This window comes from Rattus rattus, chromosome 9 (assembly GCF_011064425.1).
Source record: "Rattus rattus isolate New Zealand chromosome 9, Rrattus_CSIRO_v1, whole genome shotgun sequence".
Lineage (NCBI taxonomy): Eukaryota > Metazoa > Chordata > Mammalia > Rodentia > Muridae > Rattus > Rattus rattus.
Genome location: NC_046162.1, coordinates 37,582,699 through 37,610,209, shown reverse-complemented (window position 1 = coordinate 37,610,209; position 27,511 = coordinate 37,582,699). Strand labels below are relative to the sequence as shown.

Below are 27,511 nucleotides of genomic sequence, written 5' to 3'. Positions count from 1 at the left end.
AACTCTCCGGCCAGCTCTACTGAGCCCAACTTACACCTACACGCAAACACACCTCCTTCATCGCCCTCTCCCTACTCTGAGCTTGCCCTTTCTGAAGCCATCATGTCTGTGACCAAGAGTGCCGGGAGTCCGCAGGTGGCTGCCACTGTCAAGCTGGACCTTGTGTCGTTTCCTGAGAGTGCCAAGAAGGTGCAGAGCCAGGATCCCAGTCCAGTGAATGGGAGCTCTTCAGAGTCGTCAGAGAAGACCAAGGGCATTACGTGAGTGCAGCTCCCTTCCACCCCACGTCTGCTTCCATCAGCCTCCAGTCTGGAGCTCGAGGAGGGCGTATCTGACCCACAACTCACCGTGCAGCCAGGAACACCAAGAAGGAAAAAGCGCAGCCAGTGTCTGTGTCAAATAGGACATTCTAGCTAGGGGCACGATTAGAATCTGAAAAATCCTGAGAGGGAAACTGAGGCCCACATGCTTTAAGCCGCATGCTAAGGTTTAGTGACAGGAAAGGGGCTAGAAATATAGCACTTTTGTTAGAGTCAGTCTGGGGCTCTCAGTGTCTAGGAGGAAGGCAGAACTTGGAGGGAAGCTGGGTTCCGAATTAAACCACAGTGGACTCAGCAGCCAACAAGCAAGCCCCTCCCTGTAGCCAGCCTGAGTCCTGCTGCCCCTGGGACTGCAATGGTACTACCCAAAGAACAACGAGTGGAAGACTCTAGTGTCTTCCATTTTCTGGAAGGTGGATTCTGGAAAAGGGGACATTCACAAAGGTTTTCAGAACATGATAAGCTGCAGTGCTCCAACACCCTCCTCCTCCTCTCCCTCCTCTTCCTCTTCTTCCTCCTCATTTGACTTCACCAGGATAGCAGTCTAGCCAGCTCAGGCTTGTACTTTAAGGAGCAAGTTTGACATCATCAGGGCAGTAGGGGGTATAAACAGAGAACCAAAAGGTCTGGGTTCAGGTGGAAGCCCTGTCCTTCTCTCCTCTGAAGCACGTTTCCTCATATGTAAAGCAGGGAGGCGCAAATATGACCCAGCACATTAAAGGACACACACACACACACACACACACACACACACACACACACACACACGGGGCCGGGGGAGAGGGAGGCGGAGAGACAGAGAGAGACAGAGGTGGGGGGAGGATGGCAGAGAGGGAGAAGATGCTGGAGGAATGGGTACACCCTTTCTCCACACTGCCTACAAGACACTGCAGGAATGGGCTCAATGGCTGCTGACATTGTGACTCCTTTGTCCCTGGATCTGGCCTGGGCCTTCTAAGTGCTCTGGGTCACTAGAGTGAGCTGCCGAGGCCCCTGGATCACCCACAGCAGAGCAGGGTCTTCTTCAACTTTGAGAGAACCAGCTGACTCTTGTGTCCTGTGTCCTGGATGGTTGAGGTGGCAATTTCAACTACTTAAAAATCTAAAGAATAGAATAAGCAAGAGCCAGAGAGGAGCTTGTGGGGCTTGGAAACATCCAGGCTAGGAAAGCGTTCAGCGAGTGGAGTTTGGCCTTCTGGGTTCAGTTCCCACTATCAGCTGGAGAAAGTGACAGTCTAGAAATGATGGCTTGCTCCTCCCAAGATGGCTGCACCTTCTATGTGAGCATAACCCCACCCCCTCAGCATAGTACTTGTGTACTCTTAGCTGCTTAAAAAACACCTGTGAATGGTGGCTCCGGGTCATCAGAGGACCCAGGCCTCCTGGCTCCTGGTCCAAATGTGTGCATGGCTTGACACACTGCAAGCTGGCTGAACGACTGCAAGCTAATTCTGATTTCCTAAGTCCTTTAGTTAGAAATTTCCCAAGTGACCCGTTGACCCCTTCCCAGTTGCAAAACAAGCCCATCGCTGGGGGCTGGGGGTGTAGTTCTCTGTCAGCAATGTTGACACCCACAGGGAGAGGAACAGGCATGCAGGACTCTCTACCACCCCACCCCCCTCCAATTGTTCTTCACCTCCCACCAATCCATGGGCGCCTAGGCCCTCCAGTGCTAGAGGACTTGGGGATTAACGGAGAGACTGGGAATTGAGTGAGCTTTTTCAAAACATCATTATTCCTAACGTTTGCAGAGGCCCTACGGAGCCAAACGTGTGCCCCCACAAAATGACAGCACCGGAGAACTAGAAGCCTTGGGTTGTAATCCTGGGTTCGTCTGATTCCAAAATCCAGGCGCCTGCCAGATTCCTGTTTTCAGATGATCTCTTGACTGCAAGGGGTTTTGGGGGAATTTCTAAGGCTCCTGCGGGTTTAGATAAAAGCTTAGTGCTGTGTTTCACAAGGTTGGGATACAGAAACATCTAGAAGAAAGCTGGGAGATTTGAAATTCCTCGAGAGAGAAAGTCCCAACTTGGAATTGTTCTCCCCTAGTGACCTTGTCCTCTGGATCAACTTCACATCTGTCTTAAGTAAATAGTAAATTGAGGCTGGGGACATAGCTTAGTTGGTAGTGCCTGTCTGGAGGGCACAGGCCCTGGGTTTAATCCCAAGTAATGAATTAATCGGGCATGGTGACACTTGTAGTCCCAACACTGGAGGTGTGGAGGTGGGACAATCAGAAATTCCAGGTAATCCTTGGCTACATGCTGAGTTTGAGGCTAGCCTGTGCTACAGGAGACCCTGAGAACAATAAGAGAGAAGTGGGGGAGGATGGAGGAGGAAGAGAGAGAAGAAATCTCGTGTGTTGAGGGCACTGCTCAGTGGCATGTGCAAGGCCTGGGTGTGACCCTGAACACTGTAAGTAAACAGTAATTTGGGTTTTATTGGGTTAGGGGTCATGCCATTCCCCAGACCGAATGCCCTGGGCTAAGAAAAAAAGAAAGGAAAATCTCTCTGGAGACCAATCCCCAGATGACCGACATCACCTGACCTATTGCTGGCAAGTGTCAGGGACTTGTCTCCAGTCTGCCTTTCCCCTATTCTTGGAGTGCAGTCCTGTCTCTGCCACAACTCAGGAAGGCAAACTGGTCTCTGGGCCTCAGTTTCCTCTGTGGTGACTTGGGGCTGCCCCTTTCCTCCCTTGTCCTCGGTCTGCCTCCCAGGGTCCTGCAGAAGAACAGAGCTATGAGGCAGCTTGGCCTCCAGCCCGACTCCCCAGTGCACTTGTGGACAAATTATCTAAGTATCTTGTGCCTCCATTTCCTGCTGTACACCCAAACCCACATCATTGCCTATGTTATTGTCCTGCCAAGACCAATGAGGTGTCCTATGTAAACGACTCAGCACAGGGCCTCATACAGTTAGTGCTTCATGGCATAGACAGGGCACGAGTTGCTAGTGCTGGAACAATTCTGGATATCTTGGGAAGGGTGATCACCTTCCAGGAGACCCACGTGTGCCAAAGCAAGGATACAGGAAAATCAAGATGGCCGTGAATTTACCTGCCCAGTTCAGTTGAGGTGTTGGCATGCTGTGAGGGAATGGCTGCCAGGTTCTCTCCCATCTCCACTTCCATTCCTCATACCGTCTTCCTTTCCTGTAGAGGGTTCCAGACTTTGGTTCATCTGGTCAAAGGCAACATGGGCACAGGGATTCTGGGACTGCCCCTGGCTGTGAAGAATGCAGGCATCTTGGTAAGAGGGGCATTATGAAGAGCCGTGGGGTGGGGAAGGAGACATAATGGTTTAAAATACCCTGTAGCAGACAGTACTTCTGGGGGGTGGGCAGAGGGTAACTCACCTAGACTTAGAATCCAACATCAAGCCTGGGTCTGAGTTCTGCCTCAGCTCGGCCGCCGGCACTAGGAGTCAACACTTTTTATCCACTCTCAGGCCCCGGCTCCCTCCTTTTGTAGAATGTAAGGGTTGGAGTAGGTTCAGTTACTCAGTCTACCTTTACGGAGCCTAGGTGTCCTTGGGGACACCTCAGAGACCACCGATGGGACATGTGGTCAGGACTCCAAGTCTCCTCCCCACATCGCAAACTTCACCATGATTGCTATGTGTGCTTGAAGTAACTTTTGGAAAGAATAGCCAAGTCTCTTTCAACGCGGTTTTCTGGAAAGTTCTTTCAGGGCTAGCAAATGCTCACAAGATAAAGGTACTGGCCACCAAGTCCAGTAACCTGACATGCTAGAGATCTGGCCCCTGCCCCCAGAGAGAGAGAGAGAGAGAGAGAGAGAGAGAGAGAGAGAGAGAGAGACAGAGACAGAGACAGAGACAGAGACACAGAGAGAGAGAGACAGACAGAGAGAGAGAGAGAGAGAGAGAGAGAGAGAGAGAGAGCGCTTTGAGTCCTCAGCAGTGTCTGTACCCCTAAGTTGTCTTCTCTCCCATTTACTCCTGTCTGTCCTGCCTGCAGATGGGCCCACTCAGCTTGCTAGTGATGGGCCTCATCGCCTGCCACTGTATGCACATCCTAGTCCGATGTGCCCAGCGCTTCTGTCACAGGTGAGGAATGTCCCATGTGTGGGTCTCAAGGACAGTCCCCAAACACCCTACGCATTAGAAGAGCTTCTTTCTACATGGTCCTCATGATTGCTAAGAAAGAGAGCTTCAGCAATGGGGAGACCTCAGGGGAGGCCTGGACACACAGCTGCTTAAATGACCTCAATCAGTCAGGCCTTGGAGCTTGTCTGGTCAGCCTGCCTGTATAATGGGTGTACACAGCTCTTGCCCATCCCTGCCTTTAAGAGTTATCCCCAGTTCAATGAGAGCCATGGGTCTGGGCACCACTACACCCATGCCAGGCTTGTGCTATTACTCATTCTGTGTGGTAGCTGCTCGAATCACAGGTGAGAACAAAGCACTGTGGAATTACAGCCTCAATTAAAACATGGCCGTGCTGGCTCCATGCTTTTTCCATCCTCTGTGTAGCCCCGGCCTGGATCTCTTGGCCGTGAGTGGTGGGGTTCCCTAAGTGGATGTGTTAGGAGTGGAGGAAGCCCTGAGTGGATGTGTATTTTTGACATGAGTACAGCCATGTCAAGAATCCCAATGCCCCCAAAGCCTTTCCCAGGTGAGATTCAGAGCCTTTCCTCTGCTCCGAGCATGAATGTGTGTGCAGCAACTATCAGCCACAGCTTCCTCTGGGGTGGCTGCAGCCTGAGGCTTCTCCCTACAGAGATCTCCTAGCCCTGTTAGGTAGATGTGCCTCCTTGTTCAGCTGTGTACGCTGCCTGCCTCCTCAAGTCAGCAGGGCTGCTGCAGTGGTTGCCTGCTTCAGAGTGAGCACGGTCCCACTGGATCTCAGTTTTCCTGTATGTGTGTCTGTCCTTTTCCTTTCTTCATTCCTTCATTACCTCACTTAGGTCAATCCCTGGAGGGGTGTGGAGCATGGCAGGAAGTGTGTGCATGTGTGTAGACACGTGCCACAACACACTGTGGAGGTCAGGGGGCAGCCTCCGCTGTCCATCCTGGCCGGCTACCTTGTTTGAAGTCTCTTGTTCACCGTGTATGCCAAGGATACAACAAGATGCTAGGGATGCAGAGGTCTCTTGTTTCTGCCTTCCATCTTGATATAATAGTGCGTGAATTTCCCACCAGTGCTACTGTGCCTGACTTTTTATTCGGGTTCTGAGATTTGAACTCAGGTCTACTTGTTTGCACAGCATCTCCCCAGCTTGGCCCCTTGGCTCTTTAAAAACATAATCTTAGGTTCATTTCTTAAAATACAATATGTGTTTTGTCCAACAGACTCAACAAGCCTTTCATGGATTATGGGGACACAGTGATGCATGGACTGGCTTCCAGTCCCAACGCCTGGCTGCAAAGCCACGCCCACTGGGGGAGGTACTTTGCTCTTGCTTTGTTCACTGTGGCTTAGGGTACAGGGTGAAGAAAAAAAAAATACCACCCTGGAAGGTCTTCCCTGACAAGGTGGCTCAGAGGTCAGACTGTCCACCGGGAGTCAGGTCACTGCCAACATCAGCTATCCAGATCTCACGTATCTCTGTCGACAAATGTTCATTTACCATACACTCTTAGGAAACCACGCTTACTCTGAAAACACCACAGGAAAAGAGACCGCAAGGCTTTGCTGTTGCATTACCCATGGTCCATTGGGAAAGGCAGCCTAGAGCTCGATTACGCAACACCCACTGGGATACACATGAAAGAGGTTCTGGCTACTACCAACTGGATAGAGGAATGTCAGGGCCAAGGGTAGGGGGATGCGTCAGGCCAGGGTGGCTGAGGTGAATTCTGCGGAAGGTAACCTTGAAGGATGAAGAGTTACTTAGGGGTGGCGAAGGCGGGGCCTGAAGGATCCTTCACACAGAGCTGAGGGATTGGTGCAAGCCATGTTGGAGATGTGTGATAGGTTCGTGCTACACAAAGACCGAGTAGTGTGAAGGCGGAGTCAGGGTGGGGAGACTGAGGAAGCAACTGGGTGCTCAACCACATTGTGTATTTTATTTTTTTAGTTGTTTAATATGTGCTTCTTTGTTTGGGGGAGGGGCACCAACGGGAGTCTGTTCTCTCCTCCTACCACGTGGGTCCCGAGGATAGAACTTAGGTCCTTAGGTTTGGCAGCAAGCACCGTTATTTGCTGAGCCATCTCGCTGGCCCATATTGTATATTTTAGACCCGAAATAAGATTTTGTTATTTTATTTTTAAAAAATATTTACTTTTATTCCTTTTAGTTATGTGTGTGGGGGTGAGTTGTGTGTGTGAGAGTACAAATGCCTCCAAATACCAGAAGCCCCGGATCCTGTGGGGTTAGAGTTAACAGGTGGCTGTGATGTAGGGGCTGGGAACAGAACTCTGGTCCTCTGCAAAATCAGTGCATGCTTTTAACCACTGAATCCTCTCTCCAACCCCTTTCTGAAGACCAGCTAAGACAAGAGCCTTTAGTCAGGGAAATAAGCACGTTTGCGTTCTAGAAAGGTTCATTTAGCTTCTGTGAGGGGAAGACATTATGAGGGAGCACAGGGCAGACTTGGACGGACAGGGAGGCTTCCGTGTAGACAGTGTCCATTCGGATGGTGATGGAGACCAAGACTGAACTGTAGTCAGGGGGAATGAAGAAAATGCCTTGGTAAGGGATTAGCTGAAAGAAAAGGAGAGCGTTAGGGCCGGGGAGATGGCTCCGTGGATAAAGTGTTTGCCACAAAAGCATGGGAACCAGAGTTCAGATCCCTATAACCGGTGCAAAAGCCAGGCAGGTAGGATGACCCTCCTGGAATCCCAATACCTGGGAAGCAGAGACAGGATCCCTGCAGGATCTAACTAGATCAGCAGAATCACCGAGTTCCAGGTTCACCAACAGACCTTATTTCGATAAAATAAAGTGAGAGCGATGGCGGACACCTGACGTCAACCTCTGGCCTCTGCACTTGTGCGCACATGCACACACGCAGGGTGAACACATACACACACACACACACACAGAGTAAACACATATACATACAGAGTGAACACACATATACACACACAGTGAATACATATACACACAGTAAACATGCGTATATACATATGTATAACAGTGAACATGCATATGCCAGTGAACACACAGAAGCCAAAAAGAAAGGAGGGACAGAAGGAGGGAGGGATGAGAGAGAGAGAGAGAGAGAGAGAGAGAGAGAGAGAGAGAGAGGGAGGGAGGGAGAGAGAGAGAGAGAGCTCTTGTTGAGCCTTACCTACCGTGAGAACACCTAAGCAGCTGTAGGGTCAATCCTTTCTTTTCCTCTTTGCTGTTGGCCTACCCCCAGCTTCCTTCCCTATTTTCTGTCAGATCCACTGCTGGTCTCTGGGTTTATCAGGTGGTGTTCTGCAGGGTTAGGGTTTGTGAGGGTTTCCACACCAGAGGTATGTGAGAGGGATGCAGTAAAGAAACTGCCAACATCCCTGCTCTGAGATGCGTTTGGGAGGAGGGAGGTTTTTATTGCAGATTTGAGAGGGGGTGGGAGGAGACAGAAGTAGACTGTGTGGTCAGCAGCAGGCTGTCTGTGAGAGAAGGAAGAATGGCCAGAGACAGAGACTAGGACGAGCATAGTGGAATAGCCAGAGGTAGGGGATAGAGAGAGCACTGGGTCATAAACAGGATGAGTAGCTGGGTGGGGCCGGGGAGTTTCGGTATGGAGGAAGGGAGAAAGCGTAGGATGATAGCCTAGATTTTGAAAACTTATCAGGTACTTGTGAGACTGAGAGAGCCCAGGAGTTGGCATGCACTTTGGTACGCAACCATTGGTCTGCCTCAGTGGAGGGCCCTATGTCCCTCCTGCCAGAGCTAAGGATTACCCCTTTGGCACATGGGAACCCGTTTCATAAGTCCCTGGGAAATCCTGACTTTTATTTAACTACCAGAAATTCTATAGTCCATCTTGAGCACATTTCTAGATATATGGGCTGTCTTTTGGAGTTTGGGCAATTGGAGTTTTCTCCCGGTCTGCCTGTTGGGACCTCTGCCCTTTCCTCTTCAGACTTGATCTGCCTCCTCAAGGCTTTTTACGTTGGCACAACTCAGCATCCCGGCTGCTGAGACACGGCTGTGTCCTGTACAGCATCCAGCTTCAGATAACAAATGGATGTGTTCCGTCCCCTTCTCCGCAGGCCCATGGTCCAAGTCAAAGCCAGGTCCGTCACATAAGATTATCTACCCCTTACTCAGTGGTCCATAGTCAGGCTGTGTGCATTCCAGCTCCCTAGCACTTTGAACTTGCTGTCATCCTGCCGTCGTGACCACGGCTTCATGCAGGTGACTTCCCCCTCACTCATTACAGAGATTATCTACTGTCACCCCCTCTGGCTAAGTCTTGCTCCATCAGAGAACACTGCACTCGGAAGACATCAGAACCCTCCTGTTCCCTCTACACCACTGCCTCCTCATTCCTTCCCCTCCACCACCTCACCAATCTTTCCTTTTCTTCCTCCTCTTCTCTCTCTTCCTCTGTCTCCTTTCTTCCTCCTTCTCCTCCCCCTCTCTTTTCTCCTTTTCCAAAGGTGCTTTTTCTCGTGCACTGTTTTCCTCACTTTCATATGCATGTGTGGTACGCATCCTTACGTGTCTGTAGGAGTTTTGTGCAGTGTACGTGTGTGCTTGTGCACGTGAAGGCCCGAGGCTGATGTCTGGAATCATCCTCCCTTCCTCTTCCACCTTACTCATCGAGGCAAGGTCTCTCAGTCGAGTCCAGAGCTTGCTGATGGTGGCTAATTTCATTAGCCATCATGCTGTGGAGATCCTATCTCCCATCTTCCAAGGCTTGAAGTCCTAGAAGAACAGCATACACTGACATTTATGTGGATTCTGGGGATCTGGACTGCATTTTGACTACTGAGCCATCACTCCAGCCCACAGTGGTCTGTCTAAGAATGTTTCTTTCTTTCTGTCTTTACAATGCATTAATATTCTCCTCCTCCCCTCTTCCTCCTCCTCCTCCCCTCCTCCTCCTTCTTCTTCTTCCTCCCTCCCTGTCTCTATCCCTCCCTCTCTCCCTTATTCTCTCCCATTTAGGATTAAGTGAGTGAGGGCAGATTAAGGATAAATTATTAAGACTTTTCTCACCAGCCAACCCCTGCTGTGGCAGTGTTTTGAGTGCATATTTATACAAAACAATAGGTTTCATTATTACACTCTTACTGAGCCTAAAACTCACTGATTTAGCTACAAGCTCCAGGGATATTTCTTTCTCCACTTTCCCAGCTCTAGGAGTATAGTGCATGCCACCATGCATGCTGGGAATCCTCATGCTTTGGAGCAAGCATGAAATTGCAGCATTTCTTCAGCCCCTGTGATGCTAATTTCTTCCCATCTTACAAACAGAGGTCCTGTGTTATCTATGTAGCGTCAATACCCAATGAACTGTCTGACACATGCTAGGAAAAAGGTTTTCTGAGTTCCGGGCAGCTAATAATTGTTATGTGCTTGCCATCAGTCACAGTGAGAGGCAGGGTTGAAGAATACCATGGAGCTGGGTGGGACACAGTTTCCCATGCCTGGGAACTTGATCACTTAGCCAGCTGTGAGTGTTTGATGGCTGTTCCCAAACAGCCTCGGTTACCTCCCCCCTCTCTGCCCTCTTGATTGTAATAGGAGGATGGAGGGTGTTGGTTTAGTGCCACCATCCTTTGAGGACAGAAGGCAGAATGGCTAGAAATGGATCAGAAAACCAACTTCTTTTATAGCGAGCTTCTCTCCCCTCCTCCCTCCTCCAGGCATGTTGTGAGCTTCTTCCTCATCGTCACGCAGCTGGGTTTCTGCTGTGTGTACATCGTGTTTCTGGCGGACAATTTAAAACAGGTAGGCAAGACAAGGTAGGGTGGGAGGACACAGGAGGAAGATTCCCTACCAGTTGTTTGCTTACCACATTACTTCATCCAAGTCCTCAGAAATTCATCATGGGAAGGGAAAGCCGTGCTATCAGGTAGCTTGGCCTCCCCCATCCTCCATGTACCTACAGAATTCTTTGTGTATGTGCGTGTGCATGCACGAGTGTGTGTACATGTTCGTGCCATCTTATTATCTCAAGTGTTTTATTATAGCAATGGAGGGCTGACTCTTGTAATTGATTCAGTTTGAAGCAGTCTGTCACTAAGAGTGATCACAGCGTGATCTGTATTCTATTGAATATTTTCACTGTTTCTTCTTCTTCTCCATCTTCCTCTTCCTCCTTTTCTTCTCCATATTCTCTCTCTTCTTCCTCCTACACCTCTTCCTTCTCTTCTTCTTACTCTTTTTCTTCATCTTCTCCCTCTTCTCCCTCCTCTTCCTCCCCTCCCCCTCCTCCTCCTCCTCCACCCCCCCTTCCCCTCCTCCTTCTTTATTTTTACCATTTTGGGTTTTTTTGTTCCAGGCAGGGTCTCAAGTAGCCCAAACTGGCCTCAAACTCACTATGTAGCAGAGGATGATCTTGAACATCCAATCTTCCTGCCTCTACCTCCCAAGTGCTGGGGTTACAGTGTGCCCTCAAGCCAGATTCCTTGCTTCTTACTATTTCCCACTGTTAGCCTTTATTTCCTGAGTAAGTGAACCGAGACAAAGAATGTAATAACTGGAAGACTCAGAGCGCCTGTCTGAGGCTTTTCAGAAAGCAAGCTGCTCTCTGAAAACCTTTAGTTATGGTCTGCTGCTCTTGATCTGCACTTTAATTGGCTTGTTTATCAAGAAAAGCACTGTCTCGAGGGGGTTATGAACTAAGTGGGATGGATCTAAAGCACAGTGGGCAAAGTTCCATGAGATTTTGGGATGCAGCATGGGTGTTAAGGAAGCACACTGTGGTCTAGAAACCCCTGTTGGCATAGAAGGTTACTTCTGGGAGCCACATGTGGACTGGGCATGCTCAGGCAGCTTGCCGAGAGCGGTAGCCAAATGGGGGAGATGGACCACAGAAAAAACCTTCCAGGCAGAAACATATGGGATTGGCCCAAGAGAGCAATTTTCCTAGTTATACAAGACAGTGGTGGCCACAGTGAGAAAGAGCCCGGACCCCAGCACAGAGACCCTTTATGCAGGTCTGTGGGTGCCTGGCTAGTCATCTGGGGATGTTTCCTACTGTAGGGAGGAATCATTAGAAACAAACAAACTGAAAAGGCAAAGGTATAAGAGCTAAGAGGTAGCTCAGCTGTAGACTGGCATTCCTAAAACTCTGGGTTCAACTTCCAGCACCACACAAACTGGGAAAGTCGAGGCAGGAGGATCATAAATTCAAGGTCATCCTCTGCCACATAGTAAGTGTGAGGCCAACCTGGGCTACATGATGCCTTGCCTCAAAAAAATAAAAACAAGAGTCAAGTTCTGCGTGCCCGAGTCCCGGCGTTCCAACCTGGCAACACACACATCAGAAGAGAAAAATCCCAAAGATAAAGCGTGTGTTTATATATCCATGATATGTGCTGGGTTAAAATGAGGTTTTAAAGCAAGAGTGGATATTGTGACTGCTATCTTACAAGGTAAAATGAATCTCCATCATGCGATCGATTTGAGACATGGTATAGAAAATGCGTGGATGAATATTTTGGCGAGGAATCCCTGCTTTGCCACCAGGGCCAGTGTCGGTGGCAGTTTTACACTTTCTTCCTCCACGATTCTAGATTCTAACTGTTCTGCCATGGATTCTGCTGTCTGGACAACTGTATGGTTTACATTAGGGTTTCGCTGATTGTCAGCTTACAGCGCACCTTCCTGCATCCCTACACTCATAGGGGAGGGACATGTATACTGTCCTGGGACTGTGTGTGCTGGGAGGTTGTTTCGGTCTCATTTTTGTCACTGTGATAAAATACCTTGACAAAAAGAAACCTAGGAAAGAATGAGTGCTGAAGTGTAAGCACTCATTGAGACACAGGGAGGGAAACGGAACGTCCGCCCTACAGATTGCAGTCGGCTGAGCTTGGCCATTGTCTCTTATTATGTCCAGTTCAGTTTCTCCAGGACATCCACCAGTACCGAAATCTTGGTCTTGTTGCTGAAGAGAAAGTCATCGTCCGCTCAGAGGATATATTTAGTAGTCACCTGTGAGACAGCCAGGTTCCTACCAGCAAACCAGCAGCCCTGCAGGCAGCATGGGGTTGGAACAGCAGTTGTCACCAGAGGGACTTTCCTGAACTCCCAGTGGCCAGACTGCGTCCCACCATGGGTGAACTTGGAATCTGTGGGATTCTATAGTTCAGACAGGGTGACAACTACGGGGTCAAAGGAGTCTGCCTCAGAGAAACATGGCAGAGACAACAACTTTCTGGATCAGAGGCTGAGACGAAGATTGGAAAGTCCCTCTTTGATCCAGTGGCCTCTGTGAATAGACTGGAGTCCTCCCTCGTCTTACAGTTGCCTTCTCTCTCCGGGAGATGGTGGTTTGGGGAACATCAGCCATCAGTAATACCCTTCCCTTTTCTATGTTTGCCAAGATGAGGTGGGGAGGGAGGGAGAGCCTCGCTTGGGCACAGTCACAGGGAACAAAAGGTTGCTGTGGCCCCACGTCACAATCAGATGTCAGGTCCACCTATAAGAACCTCTGTCAATTTCCCCATCAAATAGGAGGAGGATAGAATAAACTAACACTTCATTAATGTGGGATGAGATCGATCCAGTTTCCCTCTGCATCTGAACAAGAGAAACCCTGAACCCTCTTACCACAGGACTCTGCTCCCTAGAGAAGACCATGGACACAACTGAATCTGGGGCACTCTTGTTCTTGCAGCTAGATGTCCCCGGTCTGAGAGGGACATACCTTCCCAAAGGGCATGGGGTAATACTTCATGCAGTCATCTTTATTTCCAGGGGTTCCTTGCTGTCATCGGTCACGATCAGGGTTAAGTCTGGGTAATATCTTCGAATACTCTGAAGCAGGATCTTAAATTTATTGGGACGGAGAAAAGTCTTCGTGGCAATGGTCACCAGGTTTCTGAGCTTCCTCTCTAGAGAATGCAAACATGGATGCTAGAATCCCTTCCAGATTTGCTTTGTTCAGATGGGTTTTGCTTTGTTTTGTTTCCTACCAGGCCAGGGATTCGAACCTAGGGTCTCATTCATACTGAGCAAGCATTCTACCAACTGAGTTCGTTACACTCCCATTATCTGATGGCCTCTATATCCTCTAATTTGTCAGTATTAGGGACCTCTGTACACAGGAGATGTTTAATCAGAGTGTTTCAGTTGCACTGGGAAATAAAGACACTTTAAGGGAAAGAAAGAAAGAAAGAAAGAAAGAAAGAAAGAAAGAAAGAAAGAAAGAAAGAGAGAGAAGAAAGAAAGAGAGAGAGAGAGAGAAAGAAAGAAAGAGAGAGAGAAAAGAGAGGAAGAGAGAAAGGAAGAAAGGAAGAGAGGAAGAGAGAAAGAAAGAGTGAGTGTATTTTAGCTTACAACTCCAGGTTACAGTTCATCATTGTGGGGAAATCAAGGATAACATTTGCCGTGAAGAGCAGAGAAAATGAATGCCGCATGATTACTACTTATCTCACTTTCTCCATGATTACATAGAGTCTAGGATCCAATTCTAGGGAATGGCGCTGCCCACAGTGGGCTGGGTCTTCCACATCACTTAACAATCAAGACAATCCCCCACAGACATGACCCAGGCCAACCTGATCTAGACAATTCTTCACAGAAACTCTTCCCAGGTCATTCTAGATTGTATCAAGTTGACAATTAAAACTTACCACCATTGGAGTCTTGTTTACAACATGTTTGGGGGAGTTAACAGCTTTCACTAAGTAAGGGTCAAGGATGTCTAGTGTTCTATAAGTGTTCCGAGGGAGAGGGAGAGGGAGAGGGAGAGGGAGAGGGAGAGGGTCCTGAGATTTCAAATGCCAGTTCTAATCCAGCCAAGAAAGAATAACTGAGGCTGAGATGCTCAGTTGCTTGAGAGCACTTGTTGCCCCTGCAGAGGACCTAGGTTCTATTCCCACCACTCTCGTGATAGCTCACAGCTGTCTGTTAAATCCAGTCCCCGGAGACTGACTTCTGACCGCAGGCACCAGACATACACACGGTACACAAACATACAAGTAGGCAAAAGACACTCATACATGCAAAAATAATAAAGTAAATAATCTAACATTTTTGTTTTTAAAAAGAGGTAACAACTCTCTAGGCCAGTTATATTGCAATAACTTATGGAACTTAGGGGTTATGAGCGAAAGAAAGGGACTCTGGGAAATTTTTAGGCAGAAAATAAGTGTACTGGAAAGATCGAAGCTGACTTATAAAATGGAAGAGAAAGCTAAAATGTGGGTCTCAAAAAAGACCAGAGAAGTGTGTGTGTGTGTGTGTGTGTGTGTGTGTGTGTGTGTGTGTGTGTGTGTGTGTACACCAAAGTGAGTCCCGCTGTCAGGGTCACTCTCACCATTTTTAGCTGCTCTTTGTGTCACTTGGCTTGAATTTCCATCTGTGATCTTTCTGATCACAGAGCCTGACTCACAGGCCAGCGTCCAGCTCAGTAATCTCCAGTTTCCCCAAGGCTGCATTTAGTGGCAAAAAATGAATTCACTATGAATAATCAATCCTGAAGAATGGATGCCAAGGAGCCAAGGCAGCAGACCCCACTATAAATGCAGTTATACGTCATTAAATTGTCTGTTTCCGTAGCCTCCTTTGAGGCAGTCTGGTGATGAGGATTTAGAATAAGACATTGCCTGGGCTGGAGAGATGGCATTTACAGCCAAGCCTGAAGACCTGAGTTCGACCCTTGGGGCCCACATAGTGGAAGGAGAGAACCAACTCCTGTAAGTTGTCCTCCAACTTCCTCATGTGTGTCACGGTGAACACATATGCACACACACAAAAACATATTTGTTTTGTGTGTGCGTATATCATTTAAATGTCTTTAAAAATAAAACCAAAAAGAAGTTCTCAAGTGCCCCATACTTGCTTGAGCTCCCCCAATTCTTCTAAGAGAGTCTGGTTTGGGGGAAGGCACTGAGTCCGCCATGTGCCTAGACTTTTTCCTCCTTGTCTTTTCCCATTCCTTCCTCAGGTAGTAGAAGCTGTTAACAGCACAACCATCAGCTGCCACAAGAACGAAACGGTAGTTCTGACGCCCACCATAGACTCTCGACTCTACATGCTCGCCTTCCTGCCCGTCCTGGGGCTTCTGGTATTCATCAGGAACCTCCGCGTTCTCACCATCTTCTCCCTGTTGGCCAACATCAGCATGCTGGTCAGCCTGGTCATCATTGCCCAGTACATCATCCAGGTTGGTGAACACCACCCACTGACTCCCTGGGAGACAGGACCCTTGTATCAATGATAGACACCAGGGGCCAATCCTAAGATGGGTATGTTCCTCGCCCTTCAACCTAGGACCTATCTCGCTGTAACATTCCCTCTTTGTACTGTCTCCTCCTTTGAGCTATCTCCTTCCTACTGTGCCTCCAAACAACAGTTTTTAATACCAAATTCAGCTCTTAAAAAAGCTGTGTTTGGGGTTGGGGATTTAGCTCAGTGGTAGAGCGCTTGCCTAGGAAGCGCAAGGCCCTGGGTTCGGTCCCCAGCTCCGAAAAAAAAAAAATAATAAAGCAGAGAGGGACCAATAAAGACACGAGTTGACCTCTGGCCTCCACATGCATCCAAACATTTACACTTACACCTATACACACATATACACAAACATGTGCACACATGCACACAAGGGCTTCTAACACTCATGCCCACCATCCCCTCATACATGTTCTTGGGTCCTGCTAGGTGGCACGAGCCTGTGCCACCACTGTGTGTATGTGATACATAATGTTCTTTTAGAGACTTCTGGTAAACCTGCTCCCCTCCTGAGAAACTAATCCTCAGTGCTTTGACAATGCCCTCATTTCCTGCCCTCTGGCTCTTTGGTTCTGTGCAATATTCAAGTCAATATTTATCAGTTTTACTTCGTTCTAAAGGCTTGCTGAACTTTTTTGGCTTTCCATTTTTTTCAAATCCAGCTCTTCTCTCAGAGTCCCCTCCTGCTCAGAGGAGCTCAAACATGCCCACAGAGTGACAATATCGTATTTATTCCCCTGTAGGGAATTCCAGATCCCAGCCAGTTGCCATTGGTAGCAAGCTGGAAGACCTACCCGCTCTTCTTTGGAACAGCCATTTTTTCATTCGAAAGCATCGGCGTGGTAAGGTTTGAATGAAGGTGGCCTTTCCCGGGACCTGTGAACCGGCCTCTGGGAAAGAGCTATGAGCTCAGACTCTCTATCTGCTCTTGGCCATTGGGTTAGGCCGTGGGAATTATGCATGGGATAAAAGCAACCTCTGCTCTCATTTGGATGAGTTGTCACCAGCAGACAAAAAGCAGGTTACACCCGAGAGGCAATCAAGAGATTAGCTTGTCTCCGTGTGTCTATTTAATGTTTATCTTCCTAGCAATATGAGTTCCCAAGCCTTGTAAAATCAAGACCAGGGGCTGCACATAATTCAAGTGAGTAGCTTTCATAAAAGATATAGGTGAGGGGTTTGGGGAAGGGGTTGTTTGGCTGGTTTTGGCTTTATTGTGGTGGTGGTTTGTTTGGGGGTAAGGGTTGGTGTTTGTTTGTTTGTTTTGAAACAGAGTTTCTCTGTGTAATCCTGGCTGTCCTGGAACTCCCTATGTACACCAGGCTAGCTAGGCGTGTGTAACCACTGCCTGATAAGATACAGGTTTGCTTGTTTGTTTAAGATTTATTTATTTATTTCATGTATGTGAGTACATTGTGGCTGTCTTCAGACACACCAGAAGAGGGCACCAGATCTCATTACAGATGGTCGTGAGCCACCATGTGGTTGCTGGGATTTGAACTCAGGACCTCTGGAAGAGCAGTCAGTGCTCTTAACCGCCGAGCCATCTCTCCAGCCCAGATACAGGTGCTTTAAACCAAAAAGAGCTCTACGTTTGCAATGGATTATGGCTGGGGATGTAGCTCAGTTGGGAGAGTGCTCACCTAGTGCCTGCGAAGACCTGTGTGCCGTCCTCAGCACCACATAAACTGGTATGATGGAGCAAGCCTGTAACCCAGCCCTCAGGAGGGGGAAGTGGGAGGATCAGGAGTTCAAGGTCATCCTCAGATCCATATTCCCAGCTAGCCTAAATGGACATGAGACCCTGTCTCAAAAACAAAGGGGGGGATTTCTTTCCTCTGATACTGAAGCGGAGGACACATAACAATATCACGATGAGCATCTTCTCAGCCCAACGCAGTCCCTCTCATCCTGCATCCCCAGCTCAGTGCCCACTGCAGAGCAGTCTCTGAGGGGTCAGCCCCGCCTCTTCTCAGGTCACCCACTGCAGAGCACCTGAATTGTCTCTAGTCTTTAACAGCTACTTAGCACGTGTACACGGGCCTTTGTGTGGATTTAACTTTTTTCTCTAGGAATAGACTGCTGGGACTCATATTTGTAGATGTTTATACAGAACTGCCCAACGGTTTTCGGGATTACAGTAATTTTGTCCGGATATTGCTTGTCATTACTCTGAGTGCTGGGGACTGGAACCAGGGTCCAGCCCTTTAGGCAAATGATGTTCCCACTGAACTCCGCCCCCAACCTTGATGGGCACTTTTCACTTTGACCAGAACGTGTGAGCATCCCCGCCCTTCTGTATCTGGGCTAGCACCTGTTTGGACTGTCAGTTTGGAGTGGGCCAGGAATTGAACCTAGGACCTCATGTAGGCTAAGCATACATCATTGAGCTGTACACACAGCCCCAAGATACTTTTAATTCAACCATTCTGATAGGCGTGTAGTGGTATTTGATTATGGTTTAATTTGCATTTTACTAACAACTAGTGATAATCGGTTATGGGTGTCACACTTTTATACATTTTTAATTGTTTTTATTAATTTTGAGTAACGTGTGTGTGAGAGTGAAGGTATGCCTGTGGAGGTCAGGAGTCAGTTCTCGCCTTCGCCTTCTTGAGGTAATCTCTTTGACTGTTTTGACAGGCTCTTAGGACCTCAGGCTAGCTGGCCCATGAGTTTTCTGTCAATTCTCCTGACTGTCTTCCACCTCACCTTAGTAGTGCCAAGTGCCACCACATCCAGGTTGTGTGGGCGAGGGCTTGCCCTGCTGAGCCATCCAGCAGGCCTTCCTTTATGCTGCTTCGTTGGCATCTGCATGTCTTCTGTGGTGAAGGTATTCAGATCTTGGGGGTGTGTGTGTGTGTGTGTGTGTGTGTGTGTGTGTGTGTGTGTGTGTGTGTGGCGTGTGGTTTGATATGTTTCCCTAGCTGACTAGTAATAGCAATCCTCTTGTCCCTACCTCCCCTAGCTGGGTGTATGCCACCGTACCCGACCTGTGCAAAATTTTCATTGGTTCTTCTTTATCTGAGTTCTCCAGCTTCAAGCCAATCTCCTTTTGATTATTCTCTGGGCAGAAAGCCTGGCTTTTGCCTTCCTATGCTTCTTATGGCTTCCCTGTGTTTCTCAACGACTTAAACACACACAAGCGTACACACACACACACACACACACACACACACACACACACACACACACTCTCTCTCTCTCTCAGCTGTTCTTCCCAGGGCAGGTTTGGTGGGTGCAGAATCTGCACAGCCTCACAGAGCCCATCTTTAAAAGCATCACACCCTCCATGTTCTGTCCACGACATCTTGGAATTCTTAATTTTTGCCCAAGGGCACTATGTCCTGACTTTGCACAAGGCACCATAAGTTCTGAAGTAAATCCTGAATCCCACTCACTCTTGAGATTCCCCCAGGGTCCAATTTCCTAGTTAGCTCTCAGCTCCTTCAGATGTTTGCAAGATCTCCGTGTCACTAGTATGCCACACTGTGGCTCTGCGGCTGGGACTTGCCTTTGGGGATGTGGCCTGGCAGAGACAGAGAAACAGGAGAGTGTGGTTCTTGTCACGTTCTGTCCTTCAGCGGTTCCTCTTCATATCCCCTACTGAAAAGAAAAGATGAGCCATGGACTGGTTTCCATCCTCAACCACGGAATCATTCCAGAATTCTGGCCTCCCCTGAGTTTAAACTCAGAGAGACAGGAAGAAAAACGTCCTGACACTCAACATCATAACGTTTATCCCCGTCCGTGGGGAGGGGAGGAGGGAGAGGAAACTTCACCTTGCACAAAAATCAACCCAAGGCCCAACAAAAGTGCTTGCTTGCTTCCAAACCTGATGACCTAAATTCAATCCCTGGGACCCACATGGCGGAAGGAGAAAACAAACTCCCGCTAGTTTGTCCTTTGACCTCTGTGCACACGTAAAATATGTGTGTGTGTGTGTGTGTGTGTGTGTGTGTGTGTGTGTGTATGAAGAATTTTTCTAAAAAGATCAACTCAAGTTAATCAAAGACATTCATTAATGGTAGACTCAAAAGTCTAAAACTTCTAGAAGAAAATGTTGGGGGGTGGGGAATAAGTCAAACACAGTGAGCGGGGGCAGGAAATGACTCCCTGGATAGGACTCCAAAGGAACACAGGACAAAAGTAAACTGACAAATGGGGCCACATCTAACTAGAGAGCATCTGGACAACAAAGGGAAAGCATAGGAGAGGTGGCCTTCAGAACAGGAGACTCACGATTACCTGACAGGGTTGACACCCAGGTGTATAAGGAATCCAGCTGCAAAAATGGGTGGATGACCCCAGTGGAGACAACAAATACACGAAAATGTGCACCTTCTCCTTAGCTATTGGGGAAACACAAATCCAAGCCACAGTGAGAGATCTCCTCCCTCTGTTCAAATGACTAGTGCATTAAACAGAAACACGAAGATGGCTGTGCAGTTAAGAGCTCTGTCTGCTCTTGTGGAGAGCCAAGATCTCCAGGAGATCTACCACCCTCTTCTGGCCTCTGCGGGCACTGCAATGTGCGTGAGAATCTCCTTAAAATAGATTTATTTATTTTTATACTATAAGTATGAGTGCTTTGCCTGTGTGTATATATGTACACTGCATGTGTGTCTGGTGCCAGAAGAGGCCAGAAAAGTGTGCTGAATCACTGGGAGCTGGAATTACAGTGGTTGTGAACTACCTGATGTGGGTGTTGGGAACTGAATCCTCTACAGGGTCCTCTACAAGAACAGTCATCAGGGCTCTTAATTGCTGAGCCATCTCTTCAGCCCCAGAATTTCCTCCTTTTTAAAGGCTGTATAGTATTCCGTTTCATGGCTGTACCACATTTTGTTTACCCATTTTCTGATGATGGACGTTTGTCTGCCTCCCACCTTTTAATCATAAATGATATCGACACAAACAAGAGCATACAAGTGTCTTGTCAAGTTCCTCCTTTTGATTCCTTCGTTCACATTCCAGAGGCAGCAAGGCTTTCTCTTCTTTATGCTCCTGGCTGTACTGTTATTGTTGTTGCTGTTGTTATCCTCCTCCTTACAGTGGGATGCTCCTGCAGGTGCTGCCTCTGGAAAACAAGATGAAGGATGCCCGCCGCTTCCCAGCCATTCTGTCTTTGGGAATGTCCATCATCACCACCCTGTACATTGCCATCGGGGCTCTGGGCTACCTGCGGTTTGGAGATGACATCAAAGCCAGCATCACTCTTAACCTGCCCAACTGCTGGTACCTTCATGACTCTTGGGTGGTAGGGATTGAGAGATGTGTAGAACTGTGTGGCTCTCTTCCTCTCCCTGTTGGAGCAGTGAGACCAGGCATAGACACTCCCACTGGTGAAGATGATGCCACCACCGGTCCCTTGGACTACAGAGATCTGTCAAGAGCTGCTTCCAGGCTGAGTCAGGTCTAGGTACCTCAGTGCAAAGAGGAAAGGATAGAGACAAGAATCCTTGATCACTTAGGGGACAGCACAGGAGTTCTGGGGGGGAAAGGGGCTTCCATCTGTGGGTTGGAACCCACTGGTTCCCCTTTCCAGGCTCTACAGCTAGGGTCCCCCAAGCCAGGAGAGCTAGCACTGAAAACATGAAACAGGGCTGTGAGGTGGTTCAGCGGGTGAGAGAATTTGACACGCAGCGTGAGTACCTTTAGTCTGATCTCAACACCCCCCACACAAAGCCAGGCATGCACCTGCAATCCTGACACTGGAGAAGTAGAGACAGGAGCACCCTGAGGTTCACTGCCCAGCCGCTCAGGCTGAATTAGGGAGTCCAGGTTCAGTGAGAGACCTTGTCTCAAAAGAATAAAGTGCAGAGTAACTGACGGAGACACCTGGCATCAACCTCTGGCCTCTACATGCATGTGGAATACACATGAACATGCTCACATACAACATACACACATGCATGCATGCAACGCACATCCACATACACATGCAGACACACGTGTACACATACATACACATGATACATACATGCTCACGCATTGCAACACATGCACACACATATACGTATTTGTGCACCTGCACATATTTATGCATCACACACATAGATACACTCACATGCATGCAACACACATGCACACATGTGCACTCCCATACACACAAGCATGCACACACACACACACACACACACACACACACACACAAGTTCGGCTCCCACACAAGTTTCAACCTCACCCTTCATCTGAGCTTCAGCTTCAAGCCCACAAGTGACCCTGTTTCTCCCTTCATCCCCTCACACAAGCCCACTGATACTGTCTTTCCCTCTCCATTATCAAGGACTCTGCAGTCCTCTCAACTAAGGGGAACATGTGTTGAGGGCCCCTGATGTCCTTAGAACTTAGGGGGCACAGACAATTCCTACGAACTCTAGTCACACAGGACTTTAGACCTCAGGACGCTGGCCCCTTACCAGTCAAGGATTCCTAGGAGAAGTACATAGCCTCAGAGCCTGTCCTCAGGCACCAGAGTGCTCTGTGAAGACACACACACAGATGTGTGCCTCCGTGTATGCATGCATGTGTACCACATACCCAGGACTGCTTGCTTCCTACCTACGTGGTCCCTTCCCTCTGCTGCCTTCTAATCCCTCCCTGGTGCTTCTCTTCCCTCACACTGGTGAGACTCCATCAGAGAAGGCCTCACACCTTCATTTTCAGATAAGGAAAAAAAAGGCCCAAGGGATTATACCAAAATCAGAGGGTGCTGTTCCCGGGAGGCCAGGCGTGGAAGTGTTGGCCCATGGAGGACGTGGCTGTGTGTCTTGCAGGCTGTACCAGTCAGTCAAGCTCCTGTATGTCGTCGGCATCCTGTGTACCTATGCCTTGCAGTTCTACGTCCCTGCGGAAATCATCATCCCCCTCGCTGTCTCCCAGGTGTCAAAACGCTGGGCACTGCCTGTGGACCTGTCCATCCGGCTCGCCCTGGTCTGCCTCACATGTGAGTAGAACAGAGGCCGGGAGTCTCCAGACCATTTCTAGAGTAGATGGGGCGGGGGAGGAGGAGGGAGAGAGAGAGACAGAGACAGAGACAGAGACAGAGAGACAGTCAGAGACAGAGACAGAAACAGAGATAGACAGGCAGACAGAGACAGAAATAGACAGAGACAAACAGAGACAGTCAGAGACAGAGACAGTCAGAGAGAGATGTGTTCACTCATATGTGTGCATCCATGTAGAGGCCAGAAGACAACTTAGGTGACGTCGTTCAGGCACCACCACCTTCTTTCTTTTTAATGTGGTCTCTCGTTGCCCCAGAAGTCAACAGTTAGGCTAGGCTACCTCCAGAGATCAGCCTGTCTCTGCCTCCACAATGCTGGGGTTACAAGTGTACCCCACCGTGCCTCATGCTTTTTACGTTCTAGGGATCAAACTCAGGTCGACGGGCTTGCAAGGTAGACACTTGACTAACTGAGCCATCTCCCATCCTCTATTTACACCATCTTTACACATTCCCTAATTAGAAAGAGATGCCCAGCCCAAGGACAAATTCACTGATATCCTGTGTATTAAATAATAATCATACGATACAGAGAGTGTGCGGGGCACTGCGGTAAACTCATCCTAGGCTGTATTTCTTAGCATTTTATTCAGCCCTCATGAGGATGCTCAGGAAGCAGGACACCTGCCAAAGAACCGTCCTGTGAGCATTGGGGATCAGGGTGTCACTCAGTTGGTAGAGCATTTCCCGGCATGCATCAAGCCCTTGCTTCAATCCCTAGTACCTCAGAGGCAGAGAACAGTGATGCATGCATGTGATCCCAGCACTCAGGAGGTAGAGGCAGGAGGACTAGGAGTTCAGGGTCACTCTTGGCTATGTAGCAAGTTTGAAGCCAGTCTGAGCTACGTGAGGTGCTCTTTCAATAGCAGTGGCAGCAGTAGTAGCAAAGGGCCAATGAAATGGCTCAGTTGGGAAGGACACTTGCTGCCAAGCCTTACAAACTGAGTTCAATCCCCAGAACCCACGTGGTAGGAGAGTATTGACTCCTAAAAGATGCTCTCCGACTTCTACATATGCCAAGACACATATTCCACATACATACGCTCAATAAACAAATATAATTAAACTTAAAAATAATGATAATGAGACAATGGAGGGAAAATAAGTGGGATTTGAACCCAAGTCACCGGGGAGCCAGGAAAATGCTCAACCTGCTGGTGTCGTCTGCCCCTCGTGATTTTGTATGCATTTAGGCCAACATTGTAAACAAGGCCCCCAATACCCCACCCCCACACACGCCAACATTTGTGCAGGCAACCCTAATTAAATCCTGCTGGTTGTTTAGACGTGAAGGTGAGGAGGGAACCTATTGAAAAGAAGAGGGACAGGGGTGGAGGTGGAGGTCAGAGAAAGCAGTGGGAAGGACATTGTCAACATACAATATATACCCATAGGAAAGAAGCATTTGATGAGGAGGGCGTTCAGAACCCATGTGCATGTATGAAATAAAAATTAGCAAAAGATCATTTGAAGTTGTTGATATTTAAACAGTAGTTAGGTAAAAAGCATGACCTAAACCTGTTTTGCTGACTAAATAAATAGGGCTTTCTGGAAATACAGCCTCTCTAATCCCCATCTGTAAAGCCGGCTGCTACGAAGCTAGCTGTTGTCATTGGAATCAAAAAATCATCTGAAACTCCCATTCTCTCTGGGTTTGGGGGATTGGCCGCCATGCTCCATGCATGTGAGGCAAACCTGCTTCCTTCATTACCCAGTTATATAGAGCTATCCCTTTGACTCTTCTGGCTGTAGCTCACAAATGAACAGGTTTTTTTTTTATTATTTAAATAATCTCTCCATCTCTGGAAACCCAAACACTGAACCTAAGTAGGTAGAGACACCCCCCACCAACGACACAACAATATGCACACATAGTGTTTTGGGGAATCCCCCCCAACTCCCAGGAGATGACCACAGTTTATACCCAATTGAAAGTCTTTATTTCAGCCGGATGGGACTATACTCAGGTATTTGGGGACGCAGGTATAACCCTGAACATTTAGAGCAACTGGCTTTAAAGGCAAAAATCTACGTCCTGGTATCTCGGCCAGCAGCTGAAGTGTGTGTCAGGCAGAGGAAGGGCAGGGGTTTGCACAAACCGGCAACGTAACAGAAGCTGAGATAAATTAGCCGGGACACCTTGGCCTCGGGTTCCTAGAAGAGAGTTTGGTGGTTTTTCATGGGATTCTCCATCAAAGAGATCAAATTCTAGTTAAACCTAAAACGGCCTCAGGAAAATACAAGATGGAGGAACCTTTGCACGGCCTTGCGGTCACAGCAGATCTAAACAATGGGAACGAGCAACACCAACCACTCATGAGCCCTCCTGAGAGGACTGGTGCCGTGCACTGGGAACTCTCTGCTTTGCTTTGCTTGCTTTGCTTTGCTTTGCTTTGCTTTGCTTTGCTTTGCTTTGCTTTGCTTTGCTTTCGTTTTATTTTTTTACATGTATTTGTTTGTTTGTTGTTCCTATATGCATGTTGACACACGTGTATATAGGTCGGAAGACAACTTGCAGGAGTCAGGAGAAGTCTTTTACCGTGTGTCTGGGGATCAAAACCAAGTCAACGAACTGAGCAGCGCGTGCCTTTATCTTCTGAGCCATCTCCCATTTGTTTCCTTACTGTTGTTGTTTGAAAGGGTTGTTTTGTTTTGTTTCTATGGGGTTTCTGTATGTATCCCTGGCTAGCCTAGAACTTATGTAGATCAGGCTGGCCTGAAATTCACAGACTGAGATGTCTCTGCCTGCCAAGTGCTGGGACTAAAGGCATGCAGCACCATCATATCCTCTCTCTCTCTCTCTCTCTCTCTCTCTCTCTCTCTCTCTCTCTCCTCTCCTCCCTCCCTCCCTCCCTCTTTCTTTCTTTCTTTCTTTCTTTCTTTTCTTTCATTTCCTTTTTATACAGGCTCATATAGCACAGGTTAGCCTCAAACTAAACTATGTGTAGTCAAAGAAAACCTTGAGCTCCTGATCCTCCAGGGTTCACCTCCAAGGTGCTGGGGTTATAGGTGTATGTTGCCATGCCCGGTTTTCATGGTGCCAGGGATAGAATCAGGGCTTCAACCATCCTGGGCAGGCATTCTACCAACTGAGCTACATCCACAGCCCTCGATTTTCATTTGCAAGGCTGAATTTCTGAGGGAGGTTTGGTTTCTCTTAAAGACGACTTCAGTAACAGCCTTTAAAGGGGGTTGAGTAAGCCTGGGATTCTCCATCTGTCTCCTCTCCTCTCCCATAGGCATGCTGGCCATCCTCATCCCCCGCCTGGACCTGGTCCTCTCCCTGGTGGGCTCTGTGAGCAGCAGTGCCCTGGCCCTCATCATCCCGCCCCTGCTGGAGGTGACCACCTACTATGGAGAGGGCATGAGCCCCCTGACCATCACCAAGGATGCCCTCATCAGCATCCTGGGCTTCATCGGATTTGTGGTGGGGACCTATCAGGCCCTGGATGAGCTGATCAGGTCCGGGAACAGTCTCCCCCTGTCCAACTCCACTATGTTTATTCAGTGACAGTGCCTCTCCTCGCCCACGGTGATTTACGTTGTCTATGTATCTTTTCACTTCGTCTTTTCTCTGGTCCAAGACAAGAAAAAACAGACGTAGCATATCCCCGGCACCATGCACCATGTGCGTCTGCGCAAAGGAGATGGGGGCCATCTACACCATGCACAAGGTGTAGATAGATGGTCATTAAAACGAAAAATGTTGGTCATTCTCTAGTTTTCCACACTTTGGAGACCTCGCCTGTGGAAGCCGCCATCTTGTTTCTGTCATTTATCTGCTAATTTCTTACCTTGAGTGGAGCTATGTAAAAAACGGCCACTAGGAGGCAGCAAGCGCCAGCTTTTGGCAGAAAGTGGTCCCTGCCAGCTCAAGTTTTGGTCATTTCCTTTTCCTGACCATGATGGGGATCACTGCCCCCACATCAGCATCAAGATGGAGGGGGCCAGGGCCAGTCACAATGCTCAGGTAAAATGTCACCGTCTGTGTTACAGATAAATGTGTTGAACTTTCTAAACCACTAAGTTTTAGCCCCAACTCAGAAATCCAGCAGCGACCAAGAAAAAGGTAGGCTCAAGTCTCTGAGCCAGGGGCAGGCAGCAGACAGACATCATTTGAGTAGTTGTTTTTTGGTTTTTGGTTTTGTTTTTACTTCTGAATTCTTGCAACAATGAACATCCTCTGTTACCTATTGGACATGAAGACTCTTATATAATAGATTGGGTAGATTGGGTAAAGGTGTTCAAAAAAAAAAAAGCAACAGTGCTAATATAACATTGTGGCTTTGTGTACCAAACGGTGGGGTCTACAGGTCACCTCTTGAGTCTTGACCTTGTAACTTGCCTTGGCCAACAGTAAAAGTGTTACAAATGCAAATTTGATGATGGCTTCTACCATGAGACTGCCTTCTCTCTCTGCTTTGTGGAGCAGATTTTTCTTTAAAGTAAGAATGAGTGAGTGTGTGTGTGAGTGTGTGTGTGTGTGTGTGTGTGTGTGTGTGTGTGTGTGTGTGTTTATGTGTGTTATGTGTGTGCCCATGAGCAGGCATACCACATACGTGAGTGTGATGCCCATGGAAGCCAGAAGAGAATGTTAGATCCCCTGGAGCTGCAGTTACCGAGGTCCTCAGTGGTCCTTAACCACTGGGCGATCTCTCCAGCCCTGCTATCTGCATTATGGATCTGAGAACACCAAGTGAAATGGACTGTGTGCCGTCATGCCCAGTCTCCTGGAGGATAGGGGAACCATAAGCAATAGAAACAACTCGTCCCGATCGAATGCCACGCCAAGATCCACCAGCCTGTTTCTAGACATGTATGTGAAGCCATTTGGACAACGTCCACAGTAAAGTTGACCAGATCATAAGAACGGTG

At 48.3% G+C, this 27,511-nt stretch overlaps 1 protein-coding gene across 1 annotated transcript; it reads left to right on the top strand.

Annotated features, from left to right (window-relative positions):
- Positions 1-27,019, top strand: Slc36a2 (solute carrier family 36 member 2). The gene is made up of 10 exons (XM_032912984.1): positions 1-260; positions 3,481-3,571; positions 4,299-4,387; positions 5,633-5,728; positions 10,092-10,176; positions 15,347-15,565; positions 16,371-16,469; positions 20,699-20,865; positions 22,407-22,576; positions 25,876-27,019. Exons 1-10 carry the CDS (start codon positions 103-105, stop codon positions 26,145-26,147), a joined length of 1,446 nt encoding a protein of 481 aa, XP_032768875.1. The 5' UTR covers positions 1-102; the 3' UTR covers positions 26,148-27,019.
- Positions 27,020-27,511: the final 492 nt, after the last annotated feature.